The sequence below is a fragment of the Vulpes vulpes genome, chromosome 3, assembly GCF_048418805.1.
Source record: "Vulpes vulpes isolate BD-2025 chromosome 3, VulVul3, whole genome shotgun sequence".
NCBI classification, from domain to species: Eukaryota; Metazoa; Chordata; class Mammalia; order Carnivora; family Canidae; genus Vulpes; species Vulpes vulpes.
The window spans coordinates 111,275,281-111,302,554 of record NC_132782.1 but is presented as its reverse complement, the minus strand read 5'-3'; the positions used below and the strand labels follow the sequence as shown (position 1 = coordinate 111,302,554).

The 27,274-nt window shown below is 48.7% G+C and overlaps 1 protein-coding gene across 4 annotated transcripts; it reads right to left on the bottom strand.

Annotated features, from left to right (window-relative positions):
* C3H16orf89 (chromosome 3 C16orf89 homolog) lies at nucleotides 1-22,033 on the bottom strand. Of its 4 annotated transcripts, none has more exons than XM_072753946.1 (8): nucleotides 21,719-22,033; nucleotides 17,479-17,628; nucleotides 16,279-16,429; nucleotides 15,103-15,220; nucleotides 13,191-13,326; nucleotides 12,454-12,558; nucleotides 10,873-10,959; nucleotides 1-2,176 (listed from the first exon to the last, which is right to left on the bottom strand). In XM_072753946.1, the coding sequence occupies exons 1-8, from the start codon at nucleotides 21,927-21,929 to the stop codon at nucleotides 2,133-2,135; spliced, it is 1,002 nt and encodes a 333-aa protein (XP_072610047.1). In that variant the 5' UTR covers nucleotides 21,930-22,033; the 3' UTR covers nucleotides 1-2,132. The 4 variants fall into 4 exon arrangements, with proteins under 4 accessions (XP_072610047.1, XP_072610048.1, XP_025858760.1 ...); XM_072753947.1 differs by having other exon boundaries at nucleotides 15,103-15,178; nucleotides 21,719-22,027; XM_026002975.2 differs by lacking the exon at nucleotides 1-2,176 and adding an exon at nucleotides 8,155-8,512 and having other exon boundaries at nucleotides 21,719-22,027.
* Between the last annotated feature and the right edge of the window lie 5,241 nt (nucleotides 22,034-27,274).

Here is a 27,274-nt window from a genome sequence, read left to right as displayed (position 1 = left end):
CTGGGAGATGAAGGCGGGGCCGTTGTCCGACCCTATTACCTTGGGCAGTCCAAACCAGGGGAAAATTTCTTCTAGGATTTTCTTGACAACCACCTGGGCAGTTTCTCGTTTGGTGGGGAAGGCTTCTGTCCATCCTCCTGTGGGCCTAGTGCAGCGGCTCGTGCTGTTTCATCGGCCAGCCTGTTCCCCTCTGCTACTGGGTCGTTGCCGTGCTGATGTCCAGGACAGTGAATTATCTACCACGGCCGCCCCGGCTTTACGTTCACCATTTCGTAGAAAGCTACTCCCCTCGGTGTACCAGGTTGCTTCAGCATCTGGCAAAGGCTGGTCCGTCAAGTCCCCTCTGGTGCCATGGACCTTGGCTAGGATCTGGTGGCAATCATGCATTACCAGGGAGGGGGACTCGGTTTCTGGAAGCAAGGTGGCTGGGTTTAGGGATGTAGCCGTTCTGAACCGTATCCGCTCGGAATTCAGTAACATGGCCTGATAATGGGTGACCCGAGCATTTGAGAGCCATCGATCAGGGGGCTGGCGGATGACTGTCTCTATGGCATGGGGGGAGGTGGCCACCACAGTGAGGGGTTGGCTGAAGGCCAATTTATCTGAATCTTTTACCAGGACTGCCACAGCCGCTATTATTCGGAGACATGGGGGCCATCCTGCAGCTGTCTAATTTTTTGAAAAGTATGCCACGGGCCTTTTCCAGGGTCCCAGTTTCTGAGTTAGGACCCCTTTTGGCTATTCCTCAGCGTTCATCAGCATATAGCGCAAATGGCTTGGTTACATCTGGGAGGCTCAGGGCAGGGGCGGTCAATAAGGCCCTTTTTATTTTGTCAAAAGCCAATTGTTGCTCCTTTCCCCAGTGGTGGGGGTGTTGGATTTCGTGAGAGGATATAGGGGAGCCGCCAGCTCTGCAAACCCGGGTACCCAGAGGCGGCAGAACCTGGCACTGCCGAGGAACTCTTGTAGCCCTCTGGCATTAGTGGGTGCTGGGATCAGGGCTATAGCCTTTTTGCAGCCCTCTGTCAGCCACCTCTGGCCTCCTTCCAGGAGATATCCCAGATAGGTCACTCGTCTCTGGCCTATTTGGGCCTTTTTGGCGGAGGCCCTATACCCCAGTCCTCCCAGTCTCTTGAGCAGGGCCCCCGTACCTTTTACACAATCCTGTTCTGTCTTAGCCGCTATGAGCAAATCATCCACGTACTGCAGGAGAACGAGGTCCGGATGGCCAACTCCGAATTCTGCCAAGTCCTGATGCAAGGCTTCGTTGAACAAGGTGGGGGAGTTTTTGAATCCCTGTGGTAGCCTTGTCCAAGTGAGTTGTCCTGAGAATCCCGTCTCAGGATCTTTCCATTTAAAGGCAAAAATAGGCTGGCTTTGAGAGCTTAACTTTAGGCAAAAGAATGCATCTTTTAGATAGAGGTCAAGGGTCCTTCTGCCTCAGTTAAAACTGAATGTTGAGCTCCCGTAGCAACCAGGAAGGTCACTGGTTGACCCCCCCCCCCCACTTTAAGGGTTATCTGAGGCCCCGGGGGGGGCGGCTCCTGGCCCTGACACCCCTAATCTTCATCCTCTAGGGACAGAACGGGAATGGGCTTCTTCTTAGGTCCCTGCGTTTGGCCCTTTTTTTGGACAATCTTTAACCCAATGTCCTTTTTCCTTGCAGTAGGCACACTGGTCTCATTCAACCCGTGGTTTTCTTTTGTCTCCCAGGTCCTTACTCTGTCCTGACTTACTCTGCCCTGAGCCCTGTACTATGGTGGCCAGTATCCCAGTCAGTTCTTTACTGCGTTTCCTCTCTCTCTCTCTCTTTAAGTATACATACGGTAGCCTTCCATTAATCTTTCCAGAAAACCTGCCGGCGTCTCATCTTTTCCCTCCACTATAGCACGTACCTTTGCCAAATTGGTGGGGCATCGCCCTGCCCCTTTGAGACCCGCTAGGAGTACCTGGCGATAGAGACGGAGCTGCTCCCTACCAGCAGCAGTGTCGTAGTCCCAGGTCGGGCGAACCAAGGGGAAAACATCCTCGATTTCATTAGGCAACTGGGTTGGCCTCCCATCCGCCCCGGGGACGTTTTTCTGTAGATGCGCTGTCTCTCCTCCGTGGTGAGGAGAGTCTGCAGGAGCTGATCAGGGTGCCCATTGGGTCCTGGCTGAAAGATCAGGGCCTTCACCTGCAAGATAATATCAATATTAAAAGTTCCATTCCTGGGCCACCCGACGTTGAGAGTTGGCCACTCTGAGGAGCAGAAGGTGACCCATTTTCATCTTCTGACTTCGACCGAAAGATTGTGTGCTCGGCCGGCGACTTCTTTCCAGTGATCTAGAGTGAGGCTTAAAGGGGTGGTTACAGTTTGCCCCGCGGGTGTAGAAAAGAGGTGAGCGGTGAGGAAGAGGACAGGAAAGGAAGAAAGACACAGAACAAACAGATGCACACAGATGACAGGGCCGGCGCAGCAGATTCAGATGGGAGCGGTCGCCAACAACGACCCTCCCTGAAGAGGAGGGAGTGCCGGGCTCCCTCCCTCTTCCAGACCACTCGGGAGTCCGACTCCGGAGCGGGACCAGAAAGACACAGAACGAACAGACGCACACGAATGTCAGGACTGGCGCGGCAGATTCAGATGGGAGCGGTCCCGAACAACGACCCTCCCCGAAGAGGAGGGAGTGCCGGGGCTCCGTTCCTCTTCCAGACCACTCCGGAGTCCGACTCCGGAGGGGGACCAGGGGTCTCAGGGCACGTCTGCCTCCCCCGCTGGTCCAAATACAGAGTACAGCGTCCTGCAGGCACAATACAGACCCGGCCAGTCAGACAAACGGACGAGACAGATATGACATTTAGCGAGCTCGGTCTTACCTCCTACCGGTTTTAGGATTGAGCCTGGGGCGTCTCGGATCCCGGACGAGCCCCCAAAGGTTGGACCCTGGCTCACGGGTGCCAACGTGTCCCGGTGGACGCCCCAGAGACTCAGACCCCAGACAGGCAGATGCAATTAGCAAGAGGGTTTATTGGACGTTTGCGCAAACGGGCTCTCCACCTCCGAGGAGGAAGAGAGCCCCGATTAGCAATTACAGGTATCTTTTAAAGGCAAAAGAAAAAAACCCACTTAAAGACAAAAGAACCGCGGGAGTCGCATAGCATTCAGGTTATGGATTTCTCAGGTCAACATGAACCTATTCAGGGACATTCCAATCAGGGAGTGGGGGGAAATGGTTTTCTTATCACAAACAGAATGCTTTTTGTTGCTAAAACTTCAGGAAGGCACCTGGATGGGCTGCCTCTGGATTAGGGCTGATCCAATTTAGGGGGATTTTTTTTTTTTTTTTTTTTTTTGCAGTAAAATTTTCTTTTTATTGAGCTTTCTTTCTTTCTTTCTTTTTTTTTTTTTAAAGAATTTTTATTTATTTATTTATTTATGATAGTCACAGAGAGAGAGAGAGAGGCAGAGACACAGGCAGAGGGAGAAGCAGGCTCCATGCACCGGGAGCCCGATGTGGGATTCGATTCCGGGTCTCCAGGATCGCGCCCTGGGCCAAAGGCAAGCGCCGAACCACTGCGCCACCCAGGGATCCCTTGAGCTTTCTTTCTATATATAGTCATGGCAGTAAAACATGAAATACCCAATACAAAAAAGGAAGTACATTTTCAGTACAGCCAAGGAAAGGAACAATGGATTAGTGTCTTCAAACCTTAGTTTGACAATACCAGTACCTGTGCTCTGTGGGTCTACTTAGCATATGAAAATCCTCCTGGAACTTCCCTTGTCTTTACTTCCCCCAACCTAAAAGTATATAATGAGCTGCTCCTCACAATCTGGGAACAGCAGGCCGCAAGCAGCAGTAGCTCTTTCTGTCCATGGGTCCTGTCACTGTGCTTTCATAATAAAACCACCTTTTTGCACCAAAGACATCTCAATAATTCTTTTTTTTAAAAAAGATTTTATTTATTCATGAGAAATAATTTATTCATTCTGTCATATGAGAGAGAGAGAGAGAGAGGCAGAGACACAGGCAGAGGGAGAAGCAGGCTCCATGCAGGGAGCCCGATGTAGGACTCATCCCGGGACCCCAGAATCAGGCTCTGGGCTGAAGGTGGCGCCAAACCGCTGAGCCACCCAGGATGCCCTCAATTCTTTCTTGTCCATTGGCTCAGGACCTCATCTACATTCTGAAACTACATCACTATCAGTTTATTGGTTGAGGGAAAAAATACCACGTCCAAGCAGTGCACCCAGTTCTCCATCACAAGTACAAACTGCTTGATTATAACTGTTTCTTCTTATTTTTTTAAGTGTTCCAATGTGGGGCTCAAACTCACAACTCCAAGATCAAGAGTTGCATGCTCTTCTGACTGAGTCATCCAGACACCCTCTTATAATTTTCTTTTTAAAATTAATTTTTTAGGGACGCCTGGGTGGCTCAGGGGTTGGGGGCCTGCCTTTAGCCCAGGGCATGATCCTGGGGTCCCAAGGTCAAGTCCCATATGGGGCTCCCTGCACGTAGCCTGTTTCTCTCTCTGCCTATGTCTCTGTCTCTCTGTGTGTGTGTCTCTCATGAATAAATAAATAAAAATCTTTAAAAAATAAAATTAATTTTTAAAAATATTTATTTGACAGAGGGAGAGAGAGAGAGAGCACAAGCAGGGGAGAGGCAGGCAGAGGGAGAAGAGAAGCAGGCTCCCCGCTGAGCAGGGAGCCTGATGAGGGGCTCCATCTCAGGACCCTGGGATCATGACCTGAGCCAAAGGTGGACGCTTACTAGTCTTAGCTATCCAGGCACCCCTAAAACTGTTTCTTAATGTCTTTCCTGCTTTCACTGTCGTCTCTTGAGAGACCATGTCTGATTTCCACTGCTTTCCTTTGGCACTTTGCACAGTCCTTGGTGCACAGTATGCACTTCATGGATATTTTTATTTTTTAAAAGATTATTTATTTATTCATGAGAGACACACAGAGAGGCAGAGACACAGGCAGAGGGAGAAGCAGGCTCCCTACAGAGAGCCCGATCTGGGACTCCATCTGGATCCCGGGACTCCAGGATCATGCCCTGGGCTGAAGGCAAGCCCTAAACTGCTGAGCCACCCAGGTGTACGTACCCATGGATATTTTTTATTTTATTTTATTTTATTTTATTTTTATTTTTTATTTTTTATTTTTTTTACAGATTTTATTCATTTATTGAAACAGAGAGAGAGGCAGAGGGAGAAGCAGGCTCCATGCAGGGAGCCCGATGTGGGACTCGATCCCAGGTCCCCAGGATCACACCCCAGGATGCAGGGGGCGCCAAACCGCTGCACCACCGGGGCTGCCCTCCATGGATATTTTTTAAATAAATTATAGGAACAGAGTTCTTGTTTGTTCTCAGCTGCATCTCCTGTGTCCAGACACAGCTTAGCACAGGTTAGTAGGTTTTCGACCAATATTTATTGAAGGGATGGATGGAGTAATTACCTGGGAATGACATCGTTTGCTAGTAAATAATAAGTGATAAAAACCCAGAGGCGGAAGTGGTGTGGATGCTGGGTTTTCTGAGAAAACCCATAGCTAACAGCTGCTGAGCTCATTTAGGCCTTAAACACTGTGTGAGGGGCTCACCCTGCACCATTTTATCTCAGGAATTCTAGAAGGTGGGTGCTATTGTGTGACCCCTTATACAGAAAAGGAAATAGAGGCACGGAGAAGGCAAGCTACTGACCCACGTTCACACAGCTGTCAGCAGAGGAGGCAGCTGGTTTTGAAGCTTGAGCTCACAACTTTTCCTGTATGTATTTACATCTTAAAGGGAAAAACTTTAAAAACACTATGATTTCAGGATCCCTGGGTGGCTCAGTGGTTGAGCATCTGCCTTCAGCTCAGGGCATGATCCCAGGGTCCTGGGATGGAGTCCCACATTGGGCTCCCCATGGGGAGCCTGCTTCTCCCTCTGCCTGTGTCTCTGCCTTTCTCTGTCTCTCATGAATAAATAAATAAAATCTTAAAAAAAAAAAACACTGATTTCTTTAGCAGAAATACTTTTACAGTGAATATCTTTATCTTGAGCAAGGGGCCTGCAGGGAACACATTTTTTTTTTTTAAAGATTTATTTATTTATTTATGATAGACACAGAGAGAGAGAGAGAGAGAGAGAGAGAGGCAGGCTCCATGCAACAAGCCTGATGTGGGTCTCCAGGATCACCCCCTGGGCTGCAGGTGGCACTAAACCGCTGTGCCACCAGGGCTGCCCTCAAAAAATCTTTAATAAACCCAGATTTCTGTTAGAGTCATTCCCCCTCCCTCCACCCCCCTGCCCTTACTTTGGTAACTTAAACCTTCTAAAAATATATCAGTGTGAGGTTCCAGTGACTAATCCAGCCTGAAAGCAGGAAGGACAGGGGGTGAAGCATAATCCCCCCTAATCTGGTTATGAGCCGCCCACCCCTCTCTAGACTGTGAGCCTGTCTTGGTAAACTTTGGTTTGTGAGGCACTGTGGAGGAAATCCTTGAAGCATATGGAGTGCCAAGTAGGTATTAAATTTTGGCCCTCGATCCCCCAAGAAAACTAGCAACTCAAAAGCAAGTCCAACTTGTCAGTGAAATCCAGAACTGTTTCTGTGTGCCTGACAATCTAAGAGCACTTTTAGGAAAGCATTCAGGGGCACCAGCAAAGAGGATTAGACAGGGGAGACTAACTCTCAAGAGAAAGATTTAGAAGAACCACTGCCCCCACCAGGTTATCCAGCTGAGCACAGAAGCACTGGGGTTTTAATTCAGATTCACAAATACAACTAAATTGTCACTTAAGGATGATCAGGAACTATTTTTCACTTCGAAGCAAAGTGAGATAATAGACTTCAAGAACCTGCCAGCCCAAAGGACTGGGTTTTTGACTGATTGTTCTATCTCAGTCTCCTTCTTTTTTTTTAAAATTACACATTTAAAAAAATATTTATTTATTCATGAGATACAGGGGGGGGGGGCAGAGACACAGGCAGAGGGAGAAGCAGGCTCCATGCAGGGAGCCCAACGTGGGACTTGATCCCAGGTCTCCAGGATCACACCCTGAGCTGAAGGCTGCGCTAAACGGTTGGGCCACCCGGGCTGCCCCCCAGTCCCCTTTTGACATGCGTCTGCACATAGCCTGCAATCTGCACCACAGGCAGCATCTGGACCCATCATAATGTTCCAGAAGATCCTTCCTACAACACTAGATTGGTGTCAGAGCTCCAGCGGATTGTATGTCAACTGTACTTCAACAAAATAGGTAAATTAATTAAAAAAAAAAAGTCTCGCTGACATGTTTATAGTCATACTGTGCAGAAGACGAGGGAGGGGGCACCTGGGTGGCTCAGTTGTTTAAGTGTCTGCCTTTGGCTCATGATCCTGGGGTCCTGGGATGGAGCCCCCTGTTCAACTCAGTGGGAGTCTGCTTCTCCCTCTGCCCCTCCCCGCTGCTCATGCACATGTGCTCTTTCTCTCTCAAATGAATAAATAAAATCTTAAAAAAATTAAAATAAAAAAGAACATGAGGGAGGAAGTACAAGCTGGGAATAAGAAAAATTGACAAGTCCTCTCTCCGTTCCTGCTGGTTCAGGACAAGCTCCTCACGTAATGTGACATCATCCCTGCTGTGGCAGCAGGTAACACTCAACCTGGCACTTACTATATTATAGGAATGGTTCTCAGTACCCTAAAACATGATTGTCACAGCACTGCAAGTAGTACTGAGGCAGGTCCTGTAATCATCTTGATTGTACTGATGAAGAAACAGTCACAGAGATGCTAAATGACTTTGCCCAAGGACACAGAGCTGACTACAGCGAGACAACTGGGGATCTGGACTCAGGCAGCCTGGGCACAGGGCCGCATCATTAACCATTATGCCACACTGCCTTTGTAAGATGACACGGCCATGACAGGACATGACATGATACTCTAGAGCTCCTTGCACGGATAGAAAGATTTTATGTGTTGCCTTTTGTGACCATATCTCAAGTTCAATCATCACTTGCACTGTTTCTTTCAGGGACCCTTATTTCTCCCGCTGGGAAAGATGCAACAGTTGACACCTGAACAAATTGCCTTTAAGACTCAAGTTACAGGTCTCCTTGGAATTTGTGTTGTGACTTGAAACAGAGCCTTAGAAGTTGTCCAAACAGCTGAGAAACATGACTCAATTGCACTCTAAATTTATTCATCTGCTTCCACGCCTGGATCCCACGCCTGGATCCCTCCTCACATCGCCTTCGCTGGCCCTGCTCCTCAAGGGGATGAAGCTGGGTTGCTTTGCTAGTCCTTTCTTCTGATGCCTCCTTGTGAGGGCATGGCTCCCAGGACTTCAGGGAGAAAGGACTGCCTAATGGCATCAGTTTCATCTGCCAGTGGCAGGTGTGGAAACATTTGTCGCAGTGGCCGTGGGTGGCGCCAGTGTAGACTGCCTCAGCTCTCCACTCGCTGGAGGGTATTCGGCTAGGACGTAGAGGAAGCCACCTAGAGCTGCCACAGCCATGGCTGTATTGTGGGAGGAGCAGCTATCTGGGGAGAGAGAGAGAGAGTCCTCCCTGTGAGAGCTGCATGGTGGCCACGGTTCCATTACGAGTGCTTTTTGGCTACTTCCCCAGCCAGCCAGATCTGGGCCAGGTGCCCAGCCACCAGCTGCTAGGAGTGCTGGCCACTGATGGCTCCCCTCTCCAGAGAGATGACCCCAGCCTATTGGAACCTCCTCGTTGGGGAGGTTATGCCTTCTCCTAATGACTTACCAATACAGGACACACAAGCCCAGCCTCCCATGTCAGCAGGGTGACTCAGGTGTGATTTCCACTCCAGAGCTCCCCTCCCCTGGGACCTGACCTGAGGCCACATCCTTGTCCAGCCCTTTCCCACCTTCCTTTGCTGTCAGGCCCCAAATGAGACCTTCTAAGACAGCACCCTATTGCCCATTTTGCAGGTAGGGAAACTGAGGCTTAAGTAGCAGAGCCTAGCTCCCCAGCACTAGGAACTCCACAGCTCATTTCTTGACCTCAATACCCGCCCTCACTGCTGTCTTAGTCTTGCCTGGTCCCAGGTGATCCTGAGCATCTGCCTGACACCTGCCTGAGACAAGAACCCCACAGATGTTACTTAGTTCTCTAAACTCAAAGGGGGCCACCCACCTTTTGTTTCTGATCAGGTGGTGGGGGAGCCAGGACATTCCTCTCCCCTCACAGTCTTGGAGAAGAGAAGGAACCCAGCTAGGGTCTTGGGAGGGAGGGAGAATGCTGGTTTTGAGGAGCCTAACTACCAGCCCTAGCAGCCCACACTATCATACACCAGATGCCAGGGGGAGCACTCTGCATGGTGATCTGATATTAACCCCCAAGAGCTTGATGAAGGAGGCACTGCTAGGTCCCTATTTTACAGATAAAGAAACTGAGGCTCGGAGAGGTTGAGCGACTCTCATATCGAGGAAGGAGCAGAAGCAGATTTGAACCCTGACAGCATGATTTCAAATCCTGTGCTCTAAATCTCCACGCCGGCTGCCCTCCGCTCCATGGATGTGCAGGGGGTGTGCACCAGAAAGAAAGGAAGCACCACTCCCTCCTGGGCAGTTTCCTAGACTGTCCTCACTTCGCAGGGGCCCAGGAGGAACCTCGGGCCTCTCTGCAGCTCCTGCTCCAGCCCTCAGGATGGTCCTGGGTCCAGCTGTCTGCTTTTAGGGGGCAGCCAGCAATCCAAGGCATGCACAGCAGACCCTCAACCACCTGGCCATAGGTAGTGCCAGCCCCATGGGTCAGGCAGGCCTAGTCCAGGGCTTCTGGAAGTCTCCTGAGAACGTCTCTCCCTTCTCCAACCCAGTCTTTGGGTTTGTGCTTTCATTCCCTTCTCTTGGCCACCTGTAGGCAGACGATGAGGTTACAATGGCGTTCATGGGGAGACATCTAGCTACTGGGATCATTCACCAGCATACACTGGGCATCTGTTCTTCGAGCTGCTATTCCACCTCCTTTCCTGCTTCTGTCTTGCAGTTATTTATTTTTTATTAATTAAAAAAATGAATCAGGTCTTCTCTTCCTTTTTTCTCCCTCCCTCCCTCTCATCTTCCCTTCCTCCCATAATAAATCTTTCTTCCCTTCTCAATATAACTGTATCTGATTCTCAGGGAGAACAGGTGGACTGACCACGTAATTTATCATCTCAACCAGGACACTTCGGGGAGGAAAGGAGGCGCTATTCTTAATGGCTCCAGGACAACGGGTGTAAACTGGGGACATCTGGACCTGTGGCCACCGGGATTGCACTGGTCACTTGCCTGTTGGCTTGAAGATTCCCTTCTACTCCTTTTTGCTCCAAATTACAGTGAACTGACCCTTCCAAACTACAATTCCCAGGATGCCTTGCCCGTCAGCTTATGGTTAGGTCTGAGCAACAGCAGACACAAACTGTGAAGATGAGGTATTTCTCCCTGTCTCTGGCTCCTCCATGAGCAGCCCCTGCAGGCTCTGCTAACTCCACCTCGGTCCACAGTCCTCCAGCTCGGCCTGCAGGGAGGGTAGTGGCTTCCTGCAACAATTAATCGCTGGGTTTTCTCACTTTTCTGGGTTCACCTCTTGCAACACCTCTGAGAAGAGTTCCCTACATTAAGTTCCTTCTGCCTCAAGTTCCCAGTGTGGGTTCTGTTCTCCTAACTTGACCTTGACCGAGAAAGGGGGTACCCCTGTGATTTTCAGTAACATACTGAAACTTATTTTATGTTCCTTCCACTGGAGACCAGATCTCTTGACTCCCACTTCCTACCCTGCCTTCCACGTCCCAGACCCTGCCTTTCAGGAATGCCAGGGCACATTTCCACTGAGGTGTGCAGCCTTCCTGGGGTGTCTTGGATTCATGCCCAGAAGGCCCCTGGGTATTTTCATTACCTGTAAATTGTTTTTCTCGCCTCTTCATTCTTCTCAGAACATGCTGTTGGTGTTGAATGGTTTTTGATAATTCTTCATTTTCAGCAGCTGGGAGAATTGAAAGGTGACCTTCTCAAGATGGATTTTTACACATTACTCACCAAATCTTCTCCCCCTCACAACACCTCAAGCAACTCAGGTCTTCTCTGGAATCTGGAGGTTCTTCCAGAAGATTCCTTGAGCACCTGTCTGCATACCGTTACACACTGCCTAAATTTGTCATCTACTGATGTTTTTCCAGTTGTGATCCCCCAACCACCCACATCAGAACAGGCAGAGGAGCTTCTTAAAAATGCAAGTTCCACAGGCTCACTTTCTGCCTGCCGTCTCTGTATGTCTGGGGGCCTGAGAATCTTCATTTGATAAACTCCTCTATTTTAAAAACAGCTATCTTATTTTTTTAAAGGTTTTTAAAAATTTATTTATTCAAATAAATAATGTGTGAGAGACACAGAGAAAGAGAGGCAGAGACATAGAGAGAGAAGCAGGCTCTATGTAGGGAGCCTGATGTGGGACTCGATCCACAGACTCCAGGATCACCCCTGGGCCAAGGGCAGGCACTCAACCCCTGAACCACCCAGGCATCCCCAGACTATCTTATTTCAAAAGGTTTGCCTCCTTGAGGATCCCAAGCTTCAGCATTTATTGGGAGCCTCCTCTGTATCATGCACAGGACAGATGTTTTATGTATTATGTTAACTCCTCACAGCTCAGGAAAGGGATTAATTAATTAATTAATTTATTTATTTATTTTTCATTTTATTTTATTAAAGATTTTATGTATTTGTTTGAGAGTGAGAGTGAGCATGAGCGGAGGAGAGAGGCAGAGGGAGAAGCAGACTCCCCACTGAGCAAGGTGCCTGACGCAGGGCTTGATTCCAGGACCCTGAGTTCATGGCCTCAGCTGAAGGAAGATGCTTAACCATCTGAGCCACCCAGGTGCTCCAGGAAGGAGACATTATACTCATTTATTTACAGATGAGGAAATCAAGGCTCAGTGAGGTGAAGTGACTTACAGAAAAGAGGACCAGCTGCCCAGGATCACCCAGGTGGAAAGGAGCTATGTCCTCTCTGCCTCTACGTCTATGTCACCTGCTCCAGACATCTTGCCTGAATACTTCTACCCAAAGAACCTTCTTCCATATTCCTTTCTTTCTAAAGTAGCCTGTTGTCTCCTTTACAGCCCTTATCAGAACTTTCAATTATTTCACTTATTGGTTAATTTAGGGGCTTTCTGCCTCTTTTCTTCAGGGCTCATTTTCCCCAGAGCCTGGCACAGAGCAGGTGCTCAGGGAATACTTACTGAAGAATGGACTTGTTTACGCAGGTGCTGGGGAAAAACACCTTCCAAAAAGACTGTCTCCTATTTTGCAAAGTTTTGGCTTCCAAAGGTCTAAGCCTATTTCTGTGTGTGAGTGTGTGTTCACATGTGGGTTTGTGTGCATATACATGTTGCACATCTCTCTGAGCTACTAAGACCGCTCTACCACTACCACCCCCCACCAGCCTCCTGCTCCCAGCCAGTGTGGAAGTGCAGCTCACCAGGCTTCCCGAAGCATCCTTCTTGTGACTTCTGCCAGTTGAGAATGGCTTCCAGCCACCGGAGCTTGTAGAAATCCAAGAAGCCGCTGATTCCGCAAAACATGACTGGAAGCAAAGACAGAGGACCTCTACAGGCCTGCCCCTCCAGGCCCACCTGCTTCCATGCCCAAGGCTGTACAGTGCCACCTGCCTCCTCCTGCCCGGGGAGGTGGGTGCTCAATGCAGTGGCCGGAAGAAGGCAGCTCCCAGGCTAGGCCCTGCCTTCCATTTAGGGCCTTCACTGGAGGAACTCAAGAGTTGAGGTCCATAGAGGGATCTAGATGCCCAAGCCAAGGAGCAGCCCCCCAGAGACTCCTTTTCTGCCTCATCTCTGAGGCTTCAAAGTCTGTTTGCCAGTCAGCTAGGCTGTCAGTCCAAAGCTCCATCACTGGTCAGCCTTTGGGGGCAGGAAGCAGTCACATAGTGGCAGATGAAATATAGGATGGCCAATTAAATTTGAGTGTCCAATAAACACAAATGCAAATTTTAAAGCATAAGCATATCCCATGGAATGTCCAGGATATGCTTATACTAAAAATATATTCAGTTTATCTGAAGTTCAAATTTACTTGTGCACCCTGTATTTTTATTTGCTAAATCTGGCAGTCCTACTGGAGCTGTTCGCATGTGTGCACGCGTGCCCTCTGAATCAGGGACACCCCACTGCTTTGTCCCTAAAGAGGAATGCCAGGGCTCACTGTTTTCCATGAAGATGTCCCGGGTGGGGTAGGCATATCCGATGGCCTCAGCTCTCCAGTTCAGGTCCATCATGTTGGCACAAAAGAGGTTCATGTAGTGCTGGCTCTGGCGAAACAGCCCCTCGGTGCACCCCTTCTGAGGGGGAACAAACAGCCAGAAACAGGGAAGTTAGTGGTATGGGTGACATACCAACACTCTGTTCCAGAAGTCTTTCCCCTATTCTCAGAATTTCTTCCCCATCTATACCCCTGGACTCCTGGGGGCTCTGTTACTGGGGGGGGGGGGTGTCAGAAAGAGCTAGGTGTGAGTCGGCTCTGCCACTCAGGAGCTATGTGACCGGAGCCAGCTCAGTTAACCTTTTTTTTTTTTTTTTTTTGAAGATTTTATTTATTTTTGAAAGATATAAAGAGAGAGAGACAGAGGCAGAGGGAGAAGCAGGCTCCTTGTGAGGAGCCTGATGTGGGACTCGATCCCAGGACTCTGGGATCATGACCTGAGCCAAAGGAAGACGCTCAACCACTGAGCCACCTGGGTGCCCTAAGTTAACCTTTCTGAGCCCCAAGGGTCTCAGCCACAGGGAAAGGGGGATGTCGCTGGGTGCTGCACCAGAGGTGCTCACCTGGATGGGTAGTACTATGATTAGAAAGTGCCCGACACAAGCCTGACTCTACAGTGTCCTAGCCATTCATGGCCGTCACGTTCAGATTCCAGGCTAACCCAACTGGCAGCTTCGGTGCTGCTCAAAGCATGGGCCATGGACAGGTCCCAGGGACAGGACAGGATATGAGATGAGGCAGTTTCTGTAGCAATGTGTCAGAGGAGCTTTCTACTGGTTCAATCTAGTAATCAAAATAATTTTCCTCATAATTTGATTTTTATTTTATTTACAGAAATACTGGACAGTGACAACTTACAAATAAATTTTAAAAAACTTAAAACCTGCCAAATAAAACATTAAACACCTTCTCAGCTAATAATTTCTGCACATAGAATAACATCTTTCCACAGAGATAATGAGCCTTATCTTTTTTTTAAAGATTTTATTTATTTGATAGAAAGAGAGGATGAACAGGGGAAGAAGCAGAGGGAGAGGGAGAAGCAGGCCCTCCACCCAGCAGAAAGCCCAATGCAGGGCTCAATCCCAGGACCCTGGGACCATGACTTAGCTGAAGGCAGATGCTTAACCAACTGCCAACTGAGCCCCCCAGGCGCCCCTGAGCCTTACCTTTCTTTCTTTTTTTTTAAAGATTTTATTTATTTATTCATGAGAGACACAGAGAGAGACAGAGAGACAGAGAGACAGAGGCAGAGGGAGAAGTAAGCTCCACTCAGGGAGCCTGATGTGGGACTTGATCCCTGGTCTCCAGGATCACGCCCCGGACCGAAGGCGTGCTAACCACTGATCCACCCAGGGAATTCCCTGAGCCTTACTTTTCTATATGAGGAAATATGTATATTTAAAATTATTATTAATATTAATTATTATTATTATTAATTAGCAACGTTTGATCTCTTGGGTTTGGAAGAGCATCAGGTACTGCAGAGGCAGGGGTTTTCTGGAAGCTGCTACAGACCAAATGTTCTAAATCCTTGTCCATTTGTATTGTTTGCTGAGTTCTTTCTGCTGCTTCTCTTTTACTCTTTCTCTCTTTTTGTTTTCCTGGTGCCTACAATCCAGTTCAGCACGCAAAGCTATCTATCCAACTAGAATCCGGATCCTACCATCCCTCCTCCCTAGTCTGGTTCCGTATTATAGTGTTACAGCAGACAGCTACTCTGACTTCTCCTTCTTGGTGTCCAAAAACCCGCTTATTTTCCCTGTGTGCAGTATACAAAAGCCACATTGCCACGAGCCCCTTTTTATCTTTCTCTGTCCTGTATGTGTGTGGCTGGCCCATGTGGGGCACTTACCATTCTGGCCAAGAGGAAGAAGAGCAGCTGGTGGGACAGGCCGTAGCCTGAGTAGCCGGGCTTGGTCATCAGGGTTCTGCAGAAGTCAGAGACCCGGCAGGGCTGGTTGCTGTCTGTCCTGGGGAAGAAGTGGTTCAGGCTCTAGAGAAGGGTGCCCGAAAGGAAGTTTGAGGACATGGAGCCTTCCTTGGTCCCTATTCTCCCACTGGTTCTTAGAAACCCAGTAGGTTCCAGGCACGAGCTCTGCCCAAGGGGTTGCTGGATAGAACACAGGTGTACTATGTCTTGCTTTTTCTAAACCAGTAACTCCAGCATAGGGGAGGTGACACTGGAGTTATCCTGGGTTGGGGGAACTCCAGGGGGCTGCAGCTTCCTATTGCTCTGTGGGACCCCCAAGAATACTCTTTCCCAGCACTGCTCTACACAGCAGTCCTCTGAGCCTAGGGCTGATTTTGGGCATGCTCCAAGGCTACTGCACAACAGGGTAAAATGGTGAGCTTAATGAGGCTCTATTCCTGCTTTCAGAGACCTATAGCTCAGTGAGGGAGGCAGAACCATAGACAAATATAGATTGTATCTATGGCTACTAGTGGTGCTAGGAGAGCCAGCCTACTCGGAGAGGTCAGTCTTGTGCAGTGGGGCCAGGGAAGGTTCTGGAGGAAGGATGTGGCCCTGAAGTGTAAGCAGTTACTTAGGCATGGAGATGGGTGGGGCGCGGCATGCCAGCTAGGCACAGGCAAAGTAGGTACTCTTGAGAGTGTGACAAGGGCCCCAGGAGATGGACGAGAGAGGTCCCCAGACCCGGGACAACAGCAGGAGTTGGGGCTTTGTTCTGAGAACAACAGGAAGCTTCACACCAGGGGCATGATGTTCAGATGTGGTTTTTGAAAGGATCCCCTCAGGTCTGAGAGACCCATGGGGTATGGGTGGCAGGCAAAAGGAGGGCATGCAGGAAGTGGGGGAGACAGTTGGACTTGGCTGCAAGTCTTGAGTGGGCGTGGGGCCAGCTTAGGGCTCAATGGGGGTGGGAGAGGTTGGTGTCAGGGTGGTTGGGCAGGTGGCTTTGCCTGGTTTTACACAGATCCTTGGGGACTTGGAGAGTGGGTGGGACAGGAGGACAAACAGAGAATAAGTGTTTTGGGATTTTGGGAAGCAGGGCAAGTGCAGGGGGCCCACCCTGTTCCCAGCAGTTGCACCAGACAGGAGTCACTGAGTTCCTCTGAGAAGGAGTCCTGTGGCTCAAAGGTGGGGTAGACCATGGAGGCATCTGTGCTGGTCCAGGCACGCGGAAGCTTCCAAAACCCAGGCTGGATGGTTGGCTGGAACTCTGGTAGAGAGGTGAGGTGAGGAGGAAGACACTGAGGAGTGGTGGGCCAAGACTTGCCTAACTGCACCCAGGCTCCTGCAGCCCAAGCCAAGGAACTAGGTGTCCCTGTCCAGGTAGCCCTAACTACACACAAGCCTGCTCAGGGCTCTGAGCCTTGCCTGCTGGTTACACATTGTATTTGAAACTCTCAGGAAGCTCTTCTTCTAAAACAACAACAAACAACAAAAAATTTTTTTAAATCAATAAGAATAGTGTTGGGACAGGTTTTTTTTGTTTTTTTTTTTTGTTTTTTTTTGGGGGGGACAGGTTTTGATCAAATCCACTTTATCCCATGGAAGCATGAGACATACAAAAAGGGTTAGTTGACTCCTTTGGCTTGGTTAGAAAGCGGAGTTCTTACAAAACAGATGTCAAGGGACATCATTAGGGTGACACGAGTTGGGATGGTCTTAGGATCAGGCCTGGGAGGAGGTAGGGGACCTGGAGATCAGAGGTAGGGAGGAGGGCTGGGGTGTGCAGCCAGGCTGTTGTCTGAAAAGGAAGGATGGACGGGCTAATTATCTCCTCATTTGCTCCCACACGCCTGACTGGGAGCTGGGAGTCTAGGAGGCTGGATAGGCAGGTGGGGCTGGTTTTATAGCTCGCCTGCCTCCACCACCCTCTGGAATGGTTCATGCCAGGCTTATAGGGTGGGTCAGAGAGATACAAATAATAGCAGGTTGCTAATGTTTGATGCACAAAGGGCTAAATTACTTTTGAGATACCCTACTCTCTGGGACAGACCAGATCCTCCACTCTGGTCTAGGATGAAGGCTACCAAGCTGGGTTAGCTGAACAAGGAGACATGTTCCCTACTCCCCATGTGGGTGGGAGAGGTCATGTCAACCTGGTCAGGGATGACCAAACATTCCCCAGGGTCAGCCTGTGATGTGTTTGGCCCACTAGAACTCAGTTGGTTACAGACTGTTCCAGACCCTCCCTGACACCAGGAGGAGCGCCCTCAGATGCTGTGTTCCTGAAGAAATGGGACTCTACTCTCCTGCTATTACCTCTTAGGTACTTGGGGTCACTTAGCTTGAGGTAGAAGATGGATCTGTGAAGGAGAGGCGCTAGCTTTTCCACCAGCTTCGCCACACGCAGGCTCAGCTGCTGCAGCTGGGGGTCCTGGGCCCACTTTTCCTGAACACCTTTTAGCTGCACTGGAAAGGAAAAGACTTCATTCATTTCATCATTTGACAAACCACTTGGACAGGAAAAATTATCCTAACTTATAATGCTTCCCGAGCCTCCCTGCCTCCTCCAGCTTCTGAGAAGAAAGACTTGGCTGAGCTTATTAGAAATTAGGTCTTGTGGAGCTCAGCCAGGTGATGTGGGTGCGATGGGGGTGGGGCTGGAGTGCTAGAAGTTGGCAGCTAAGAGCTTGATTTTTGGAGGTGGGCCTGGGTTCAGATCCTGACTCTAACACTTTCTTGTTGGGGGACCTGAGAAATATATTTAATTTATTTCCATTTTACTTTCTTCATCTATAAAATGGGGAATGATGTTCTTTACTTCTTGGAGTGGGTGGTTGTAAGGATTAAATGAACTAATGTATAGAGAGGACTTAGCATTATTCATAGTACAGAGTAAACACTTAATACAGTTTAGTCGTAAGTATTGATTAGGGAGATTTAAGGTTTGCTCTACAGGAGAAAAAGATGAGGAAGGGACTGAGTGGAGAGCCACTGTGTACAAGTGTACAACTGTACACAGTTGAGCAGGTTGTACACTGCACAAGAGCAGTATATATTCCTATCATGGATTTGTATATGTACTGAGACAATTTTCCAGCAGATGGCAGGCAAGTGACTTGAGGAAGGAGACATCTTTTTCTAATCCTCACAGAGGTGCCTTTTGGATTAGCAGTGGCTCCGCAGGGGTGGGAGAAAATGGTGATGGTGAGGACAAAAGAGGTGGTCAAGAGAGGAGAGGTGAGGGAAAGCCTCAGCACGGGGCTGAGAGGGTGAGACTTGGCTTGAGTTGTTCTCTGCTTCAGGTAGAGACTTTGGTGGGGAGGGTGGATGAGGTTTAAGAGGGTGCTAAGTCCCTGGGTGGCTCAGTGGTTTAGCACTGCCTTCAGCCCGGGGTGTGATCCTGGAGACCCAGGATCGAGTCCTGCATCAGGCTCTCTGCATGGAGCCTGCTTCTCCCTCTGCCTGTGTCTCTGCCAACCCCCCCCCGTGTGTGTGTCTCTCATGAATAAATAAATAAAATCTTTAAAAAAAAGAGGGTTCTAAGCAAGTTTTGTGGGATGACAGGCCCTGTAACATCCTTTTCCAGGCATGACTCTCTCTCTGCCCTTGAACCTAGGCCGTCTGCTTCTGAAGCCTTGCTCCAGACTGCTTGGCTCTACAGCAGATGAAACCCAGAAGGGGTAGCTGAGTTAGCAGTGAGGTGCACCCAACCTGGCCTCCTGGTGGTATTTCTCCCTGCCTGTGTGGCTGTTGCTGCCACCTTCTGGTTCACCCTCCTGGCTGGCAGAGGCAGCTGGAGGGGTGCTTTTCTCTGGTAGAGTTAATGTCCACCTGTCCAGCCCCAAGCAGAATGAATCTGGGGGATCAATGGGTATCTTATTGCTCCTGGTTCCCCCAGAATGTAAACTTCTTCTCTCTGTCTCCCAGGAGGCCAAGAATGAGGATAGGACCTAACCTGGCCAGCCAGTTTTTCATACCCTTCCAAGCCCCTCCTACACTGTGTGGGGCTGACCCCTAAAACCAGTAAGAAACTAGGGGAAACAATGGTGTGTGACCTTCAAGGCTTGGCTGTAAAAGATGTTGAGGCTTCTACCTTGCTCTCTCTGGAGTTACTTGCTCTAGGGGAAGCCAGCTGCCATTTTGCAAGGCCACTCACATAGCTGTATGGTGAGGCCATGTGGTGAGGAATTGAGGCCTCCAGGGGTTACCTGGGAGTGAATGAGGTGGCTCCTCTGGCCCTAGTCAAGCCTTCAGATGATCACACCCCCGGCTGACATCATGACTCCAACCTTATGTGAGACCCTGAGCCAGAACCACCCAGCCCAACAGTTCCTGGATCCCTGACAAACAGAAATGGTAACTGTTTTATTGTTTTATGCAGCTAAGTTTGGGGATCATTTGTTATGTATCAGTAGGTTATTGCAAAGAGATAGAGTAGAGCCATGGAGAGGAGAGGAGGGGGTGGCCTTGGTTTAAGGCTGTTGTGTGGTGTCAGCTTGGGCTGTCTCGTCCCTCCTTCCCAGCCACATCGACCCTCTAATGATTCAGGTAACGGGTGCCAAGTCAGATAGAGCAGGGTTCTAAGCCCACCACCTGCACATGCTGGCTGTGTGACCTTGGACATTCTTTTTTTTTTTTTTTTTTAAGACCTTATTTATTTATTCATGAGAGACAGAGGGAGGAACAGACACAGGCAGAGGGAGAAGCAGACTCCACGCAGGGAGCCTGACGTGGGACTCAATCCCAGGTCTCCAGGATCATGTCCCGGGCCGAAGGTGGTGCCAAACTGCTGAGCCACCTGAGCTGCCCTGGACATTCTCTTTTAAAGCCTGTCCTCCTCTCATTGGTAAAAAGGGGATAATAATAATGAACTTACTTTAAGGATTGTGGGGAGAAGTCAGAGAAATGCCCCACAGGAGGGCTTACATTGTTTCAGCGCTTAGCGGGTACTTAGCAAACTTCATCTTTTATTATCTCACGGACCCCAGAAAGCACACAGCCGAGGGAACCACCTGCCCTTCCTTCCCCTCTCCATGAGGAACCGACAGGTCCATGGGACAGCTGCTGACAAAAGTCTGTTACCTATTCCAGGAATGTTTATTCAACGGCTGCTTGGAGGGAGCCCAGTGCGTGGCTGACTTCCAGGGTGGTCAGAAAAATCAGTGCAATGCCCACCCTTCCCTCAAGGGCTGTTACAGCAGGTGGATTTGAATACTAGACCCCCTGCCCATCAGCTGTGAGGCGTAGGGAGGTTACTGAACCTCTCTGTGCCTCAAAGTCTTCATCTGCAGAAAGCAAAACAGAGCACATTCCTGTCTGGGCTGTCTGGCGATTACACGCAGCCAGTGCCTGGGTGACATTCAAGGCACATTTGCCGGGTCACATGCTGTGGTTTTGCGGGCCCCTTCCTTTATTAAAAAAAATAGATTAAAGCATATGTCTTAAGACTGCATTAGTATAAAGATGGATATGCTTATATTCTATATTAGAGTATTCTCTTTGACCTAAAAGTTCATTTTTATTCTTTCTGACTTTCAGAGAAACCAAAACATTTTCGGGGCCCCTGAAAGTATCCTGTGCCCAACGGGGAAGCCAGTCCTGTGGTCTTTTACTATTAATCATTTCTTTTTTTTTTAAGGATATATATTTTTTAAGATTTTACTTATTCATGAGAGACAGAGCGAGAGAGAAAGAGAGAGAGAGGCTCCATGCCAGGAGCCTGACGCGGGACTCGATCCTGGGTCTCCAGGATCACACCTGGGTTGAAGGCAGGAGCCGAACCACTGAGCCACCCAGGGATCCCCTATTATTCATTTCTAGAGGCATTATAGGGTGGGGCTGAGATTAAATGGAGACCCTGGTCCTAGCTTCAGAGGGTCTTGGATCTTCAGACTCTCCAGGATGCCTCCTGGGGGAGGTCAGGCACAGAGGCAGACCTGTTCCAGAGCCTCTCCTCCTGCTGGGACCTGGAGTCTGGGTGGGCAGTGGGTGGTAAGCTGCACTGACTACCCAGAGGGGGTGATGTGAAAGGGGGGCTGGCCAGAGCCTCAGGCTGGTTCCAAGTCAGCTCTTTGTTACTAAGGGCAAGGGGGCCTTGGGAGAGGGGTTGAGGGGTGTGGGGGGTGGTTCCTTGCTTGCCTTGGTCTATTGCCAGCTCCTTGTAGGTCATCTTAATCCCTGAAAGCTGAACAAACACTTGGCTCTTTTCTTGGAGCCTTGAGGTGGCTTTGGCTGGGAGTAGGGGGAGTGGAGTTGGATCCTGATCCTCAGGGTTCCTGGTTTTGGCCATAGCCGCCCTCCTGTACACCCCCCTCTGCCCATCTCGTTCTTGACATATCAGGATTGGCACTGTCAAGTGAATCATTTCATCCCAGGAAAATAATAATATCCAAATCTTTTCCCATGTGGCCTCTGAATCCTTTTTGCCTCTTAAATAATTGAGGACAGCAGGGCCCCCAAGACACCAGAGGGAGCAAGCCTCCCAGCAGAGCAGGGAGGTGACAGGCTGAGAACCGGCTTTCCAGGGGCCAGTCCAGAGGAATGAACATGCACCCACCTTCCAGGACCCGGAACCCCACCACACCGTCCAGGTTAATTTCAGATAGCCTCTTCTTCAGGAAGGAGGTGCTTCTCTCCAGTGCCGAGAGGATAAAGCCCACGATGGTGGCCTTGCCCTCTGGGGTGTCTGGCAGTGCCAGCGAGGAGGGCTGCAGCGGGGGTAGCGCTGCCAGCAGCAAGAGCAGGAGCAGGAGCCCTGGGCTGGACATGGCTGGTTCTCTGCCTGAGGCTGGTCGGGTGCTTCAGCCCTGGGCCGCTGGCCCCCACATAGCCTCCTCCTTCCCCCTCCTCCTTGCCCCTCCCCTGCAGAGCTGCAGACAATCCGTGAGCGGGGCTGACCCAGCAGCTGGGGGTGGCCTGGCAGCAGGCTGTGGGAGGCCAGCTCTGGAGTGGAGCCAGCTGGCTGCAAGCTTCCCCCTTTCCTTCTCATTGCTGGTTCTCTAGGCCTGCGGACTACATCTTGGATCTACAATTGGAGTCATACTTTAGACATCTAAATGCACTGAAACATAAAGATTTTGGCTTTTTTTTTCTTGTTGTTTTTAGATTTAATTTAATTTTTAATTTTAAAAAAGATTTTATTTATTTATTAATGAGAGATACAGAAAGAGAGAGGTAGAGACACAGGCAGAGAGAGAGGCAGAGAGAGAATCAGGCTCCAAGCAGGGAGCCCGACATGGGACTTGATTCCAGGTCTCCAGGATCACACTTTGGGCTGAAGGCAGATGCCAAACCACTGAGCAGTCCAGGTGTCCCTTGTTGTTTTTTTAAAAATAAGTTTGGAATAAGCTTGTTTGAAGCCACATCTTCCAGAACTGACAGATTTCTGAGGGCAGTGCCTGTCCAGTAAGAAACAGAATATAAGCTGCAAAGGCAAGCCACATGGGCACTTAAAAATCTTCTGGTAGCCACATCTTAGGAAGCAAAGAAAAGCAAGTGAAATTTAAAAAAAAAAGGTTTCTTTTTAAGTAGCCTCCATGCCCAGCATGGAGCCCAAATCCACAATCCTGAGATCAAGACCTGAGCTAAAATCAAGAGTCCGACACTCCACCGACTGAGCCAACCAGGCACCCCAGGTGAAAAATTTTAATGATCTATTTATTGTATTTGAACCAATGGACCCAAAATATCATTTCAACTTGTAATCAATATGACAATGATTAACTTTGTAACATTTTTTAAAATATCAGTTTTCTCAAATGAAGTCTTTGAAATCTGGCATTTTACACTTGAGGCACACTTCAATACAGACTAGCCTCATTTCAAGAACCCGACAATCACATGTGGCTGTTGTATTGGACGGTAAAGACTTAGAGCCCTTCTTTGGCTCATTCAGTGTAAAAGTATATCTGTTTCCCTGCAGAAAAAACTTTTTTGTAATGTATTCATTTATTTTAGAGAGAGAGCTCAAGTAGGGAGAGAGAGAAGCAGACTCCCTCCTGAGTGGGGAGCCCCATGAGGGGCTTGATTCCATGACATCGAGATCACGACCTAAGCTGAAACCAAGGGACAACTGAGCCACCCAGGCGTGACCCCTGAAGAAATGTTAATGTTGGTTTACTGGGTGTTCTCCTGATCCTTGCCAGATGGTTACACGTACGTGTGCCATATTGCCTTTCTAAAATCCAAAATATTCTGAATGCAGAAACATATCTGGCCCCAAGGGCTTCAGTTAACAGATTATAGATCTGTAAAAGTAATAAAAATACCACCACCCAAATGCATATCTTGACGCTCCTCATGGGCACGCTGTAGGTCAACCATTTACTTTCATTCTTGTCCCTCCCTCCCCCACCACTGCCAGCCTTTTTATACAATTTTTTCCCCTGAACATTTAAAAATGACAGCTTTATTGATATAATTCACATACCATAAAATTCGCCCTTTTAAAGTGTACAATTCAGCAGTGTTTTTAAAGTATATTCACAAGGTTGTTCAACCGCCACCACTGTCTGATTCTGAAACATTTTCGTTCCCCCCAAAAGAAACCCGTCCCCATTAGCAGTCACTCCCCATTCCCACCCCTGCCTCCTCAACTGCCCAGTCCCCCAATAACCACGAACCTACTTTCAGTTTCTATGCATTTGTCCATTCTGGACATTTCACAGAAGTGGAGAATTATTCAATATGTGACCTTTTGTGTCTGACTGCCTTCTTTCAGCATAACATTTTCCAGGTTCATCCATGCTGTAGTCTGAATCAGGACTTCATTCCTTTTTATGACTCAAGAAGATCCCATTGCATGGCTACATCATGTTATCATGTTATAGCCTATCCATTCATCAGTTGATGGACATTTGAGTTGTTCCTACCTTTCTGCTATTGTGAATAATACTACAATAAACATCTGTTCATGGTTTTCTTTTTTAATTTTAAGATTTTATTTATTTATTCATAGAGACAGAGACACAGGCAGAGGGAGAAGCAGGCATCATACAGAGAGCCTGATGTGGGACTCGATCCAGGGTCTCCAGGATCACACCCTGGGCTGCAGGCGGCGCTAAACCACTGCGCCACAGGGGCTGTTCAAGGTTTTATTTCAAACCTGTCTTCAATTTTCTTGGGCATACATCACTTGAGGATCCTGTGGTGACTCTATGTTTAACTTATTGAGGAACCATCAAACTATTTTCCACAGTGGCTGCATCATTATACCTTCCTACCAGTGATGTATGAAGGTTCCTCACGCATCTCTTTTTGTATGGTAAGTAACCCCATGACATTTTATTTATTTTTAAATTTTTATTTTCAAAAAATTATTTTATTTATACATTCATGAGAGACACAGAGCGAGGCAGAAACAGGCTCCCTATGGGGAGCCTGGTGCAGGACCGATCCCAGGACCCTGGGATCACGCCCTGAGTCGAAGGCAGATGCTCAACCACTGAGCCACCAGGTGCTCCACCCCATGACATTTCAATACTGCAGTTATACTACAAATTTGTTTGTGTCCTGTATCTGTATCTATGACCTATTCATAGAGTTGTTTCCCCCCCCCACAACCATTTTTTATTCCCCTGAGTGTGCCATTGAGAATGAATGTTCCAGGTGAAGCCTGTCACTATCGTCACTTCAGTTAATCCACAACAGCCTCTGAAGTGGATACTACTCTTTTTTTAATTTTATTTTTTATTTTTATTTTTATTTTTTATTGGAGTTCAATTTGCCAACATATAGCATAACACCCAGTGCTCATCCCATCAAGTGCCCCCCTCAGTGAATACTATTCTTATTTCCTTTTAAAACTTAAAATCTGAGCCTCTGGGGGAGAAGGAAAGTGACTTCTTGTGACGTCGTGTCTCACAGGTGGTATGAGGTGGTGCAGGAATTCCAAAGCCTCAGTCTATATCTTAACCATCAGGTGATCCTGCTAGGGTTCAACCTCCAGTCTCTGGAAGGGGAAACTACCCTCCTGACCTTGGGAAGGACTGAATTTAATATGTGATTTATGTCAAGTGGGCAAGTAGGACAAGCAGGGCTGGCTGAGCTCTGAAGCACTGCTGGCTGGTGGGTGATGCATCTTGTTCCTTTCTCCCTAGGGAAACCATCCTGACTCCTTTTCCAATCAGGGTTTCATCTTCCAGAGCACGGCATTTACTCTTGGTTTGTCATTACTCCAGCACTTGGTCCTTATCTTCTTAGATCACCAGAGCAGTGGGGGGCTGTCTGAGATGGGAAGTTCCCTCCTTTCCTGTAGGTCAGGAAAGTCAACTGATTGAGTAGTGATTTGCTCAAGATTATGAAACCCAGCAGACAGAGGTCTCAAGATACCAGCCACCTTCCATCTACAAGAGGGTGGGCAGAGTGGGCAGTGTGGGTACTCCAGCGTCTCAGCCTCTACACCTCAAGGTGAGGGATTAAGGAGCTACTTTCCATGTCCGTCACCTATCCCTCCCATCCATACATATTTACTCATCTTTCCTTTCCCTCTTTAGCTAAATTTTCAAGTCCTCCCTCTGTCACATACTCACTAATGGTGTGACCTTCAATATCCTTATAGGTAAAAAAGGAGCCACAAGGCTACTATGAGAAGCAAATGAGACACGTATTAAGTCTTGAGCTGGGCTCTAGGGCCTCGGGAACCACACCTGCAAGGTGTTGCCCTGTCTAGGCCCTTATCAAAGGAGGAGGCGCCCTTTTATTTCTTTGTCCAATGCCTGAGTGAGCGAGGCAGCCAGAGGACAGGTGGTAGTGCCAGGCACTCTGCAGGCTCCAGGGCAGCTCCCAACCCGAGGGTAATGAGGGTGACTTCGCCAACATGCTCTCAATGTTTCCCAGCAAGAAGATCCCTTTTGAAGGTTACTACATGGACACACACTAAACTCTTTAGTGTGACCACTTAAAAAAAAAGATTTTATTTATTTGAGAGAGAGAGAGTGCATGCACAAAGAGGGGGTGCAGGAAAGAGAATCAGGCTCCTGGAAGAACAGGGAGCCTGAACACGGGGGCTTCATCCCAGGGCCCTGAGATTATGACTTGAACCAAAGGCAGATGCTTAACCGACTGAACCACCCAGGTGCCCTGGAAAATTTTCCTTCTTAACACATATACTTGAATTCATTGTGGTTTCTTTTCTCTTTCTTTCTTTCTTTCTTTCTTTCTTTCTTTCTTTCTTTCTTTCTTTCTTTCTTTCTTTTCTTTCTTTCTTTTCTTTCTTTCTCTTTGTCCCCTTTCCTTTTCTCTTTATAATTTTTTTAATTCAAGTACAACATACATCCTGAAAAATGAACAAGTTCGCTGCTTAATGAACTTCCTCCAAAGGACCACACCCACCTCACCAGCACCCAGATCCAGAGACAACAGGAGGAGCCCTATCCTATCAGCTCCGCATTGACCCCCTCCCTCTCATACCAAATCCTCCAAGGCAGGTCACCTTGCTGACATCTAACAGCAAAGGGTAGTTTCTGTTTTTCCAAAGATTTTTATTTATTTATTCATGAGAGACACAGACAGGCAAAGACATAGGCAGAGGGAGAAGCAGGCTCCCTGTAGGAACCCCATACATGACTTGATCCTAGGACCCCAGGACCACCACCTGAGCTGTGAAGGTAGCGGCTCAACCACTGAGCCACCCAGATGCCCTTTTTTTTTTTTTTTTAAAGATTTATTTGATAGAGGGGCAGCGAGCACAGAAGAGCCAAGGCAGAGGGAGAGAAAGTGAGAGAATCTCAAGCAGACTGCACTGAGCACCGAGCTTCACTCCAGCCTCCAGATCCCGACCCTGACATCATGACCTGAGCCCACATCAAGAGCCCAAACCTGGGCAGCCCGGGTGGCTCAGCGGTTTAGCACCTGCCTTCAGCCCAGGGCCTGATCCTGGAGACCTGGGATCGAGTCCCACGTCAGGCTCCCTGCATGGAGCCTGCTTCTCCCTCTGCCTGTGTCTCTGCCTCTCTCATGAACGAATAAATAAATTAAATTAAAAAAAAAAAAAGAGTCCACACCTAAGGGACTGGACTGAGCCATGCAGACGCCCCCCAAAGAGCAGTTCTGATTCTATACAAATGGAACCAGCCAGCATGCACTCCGGCATCTGGCCTCTTTTCTCAACATC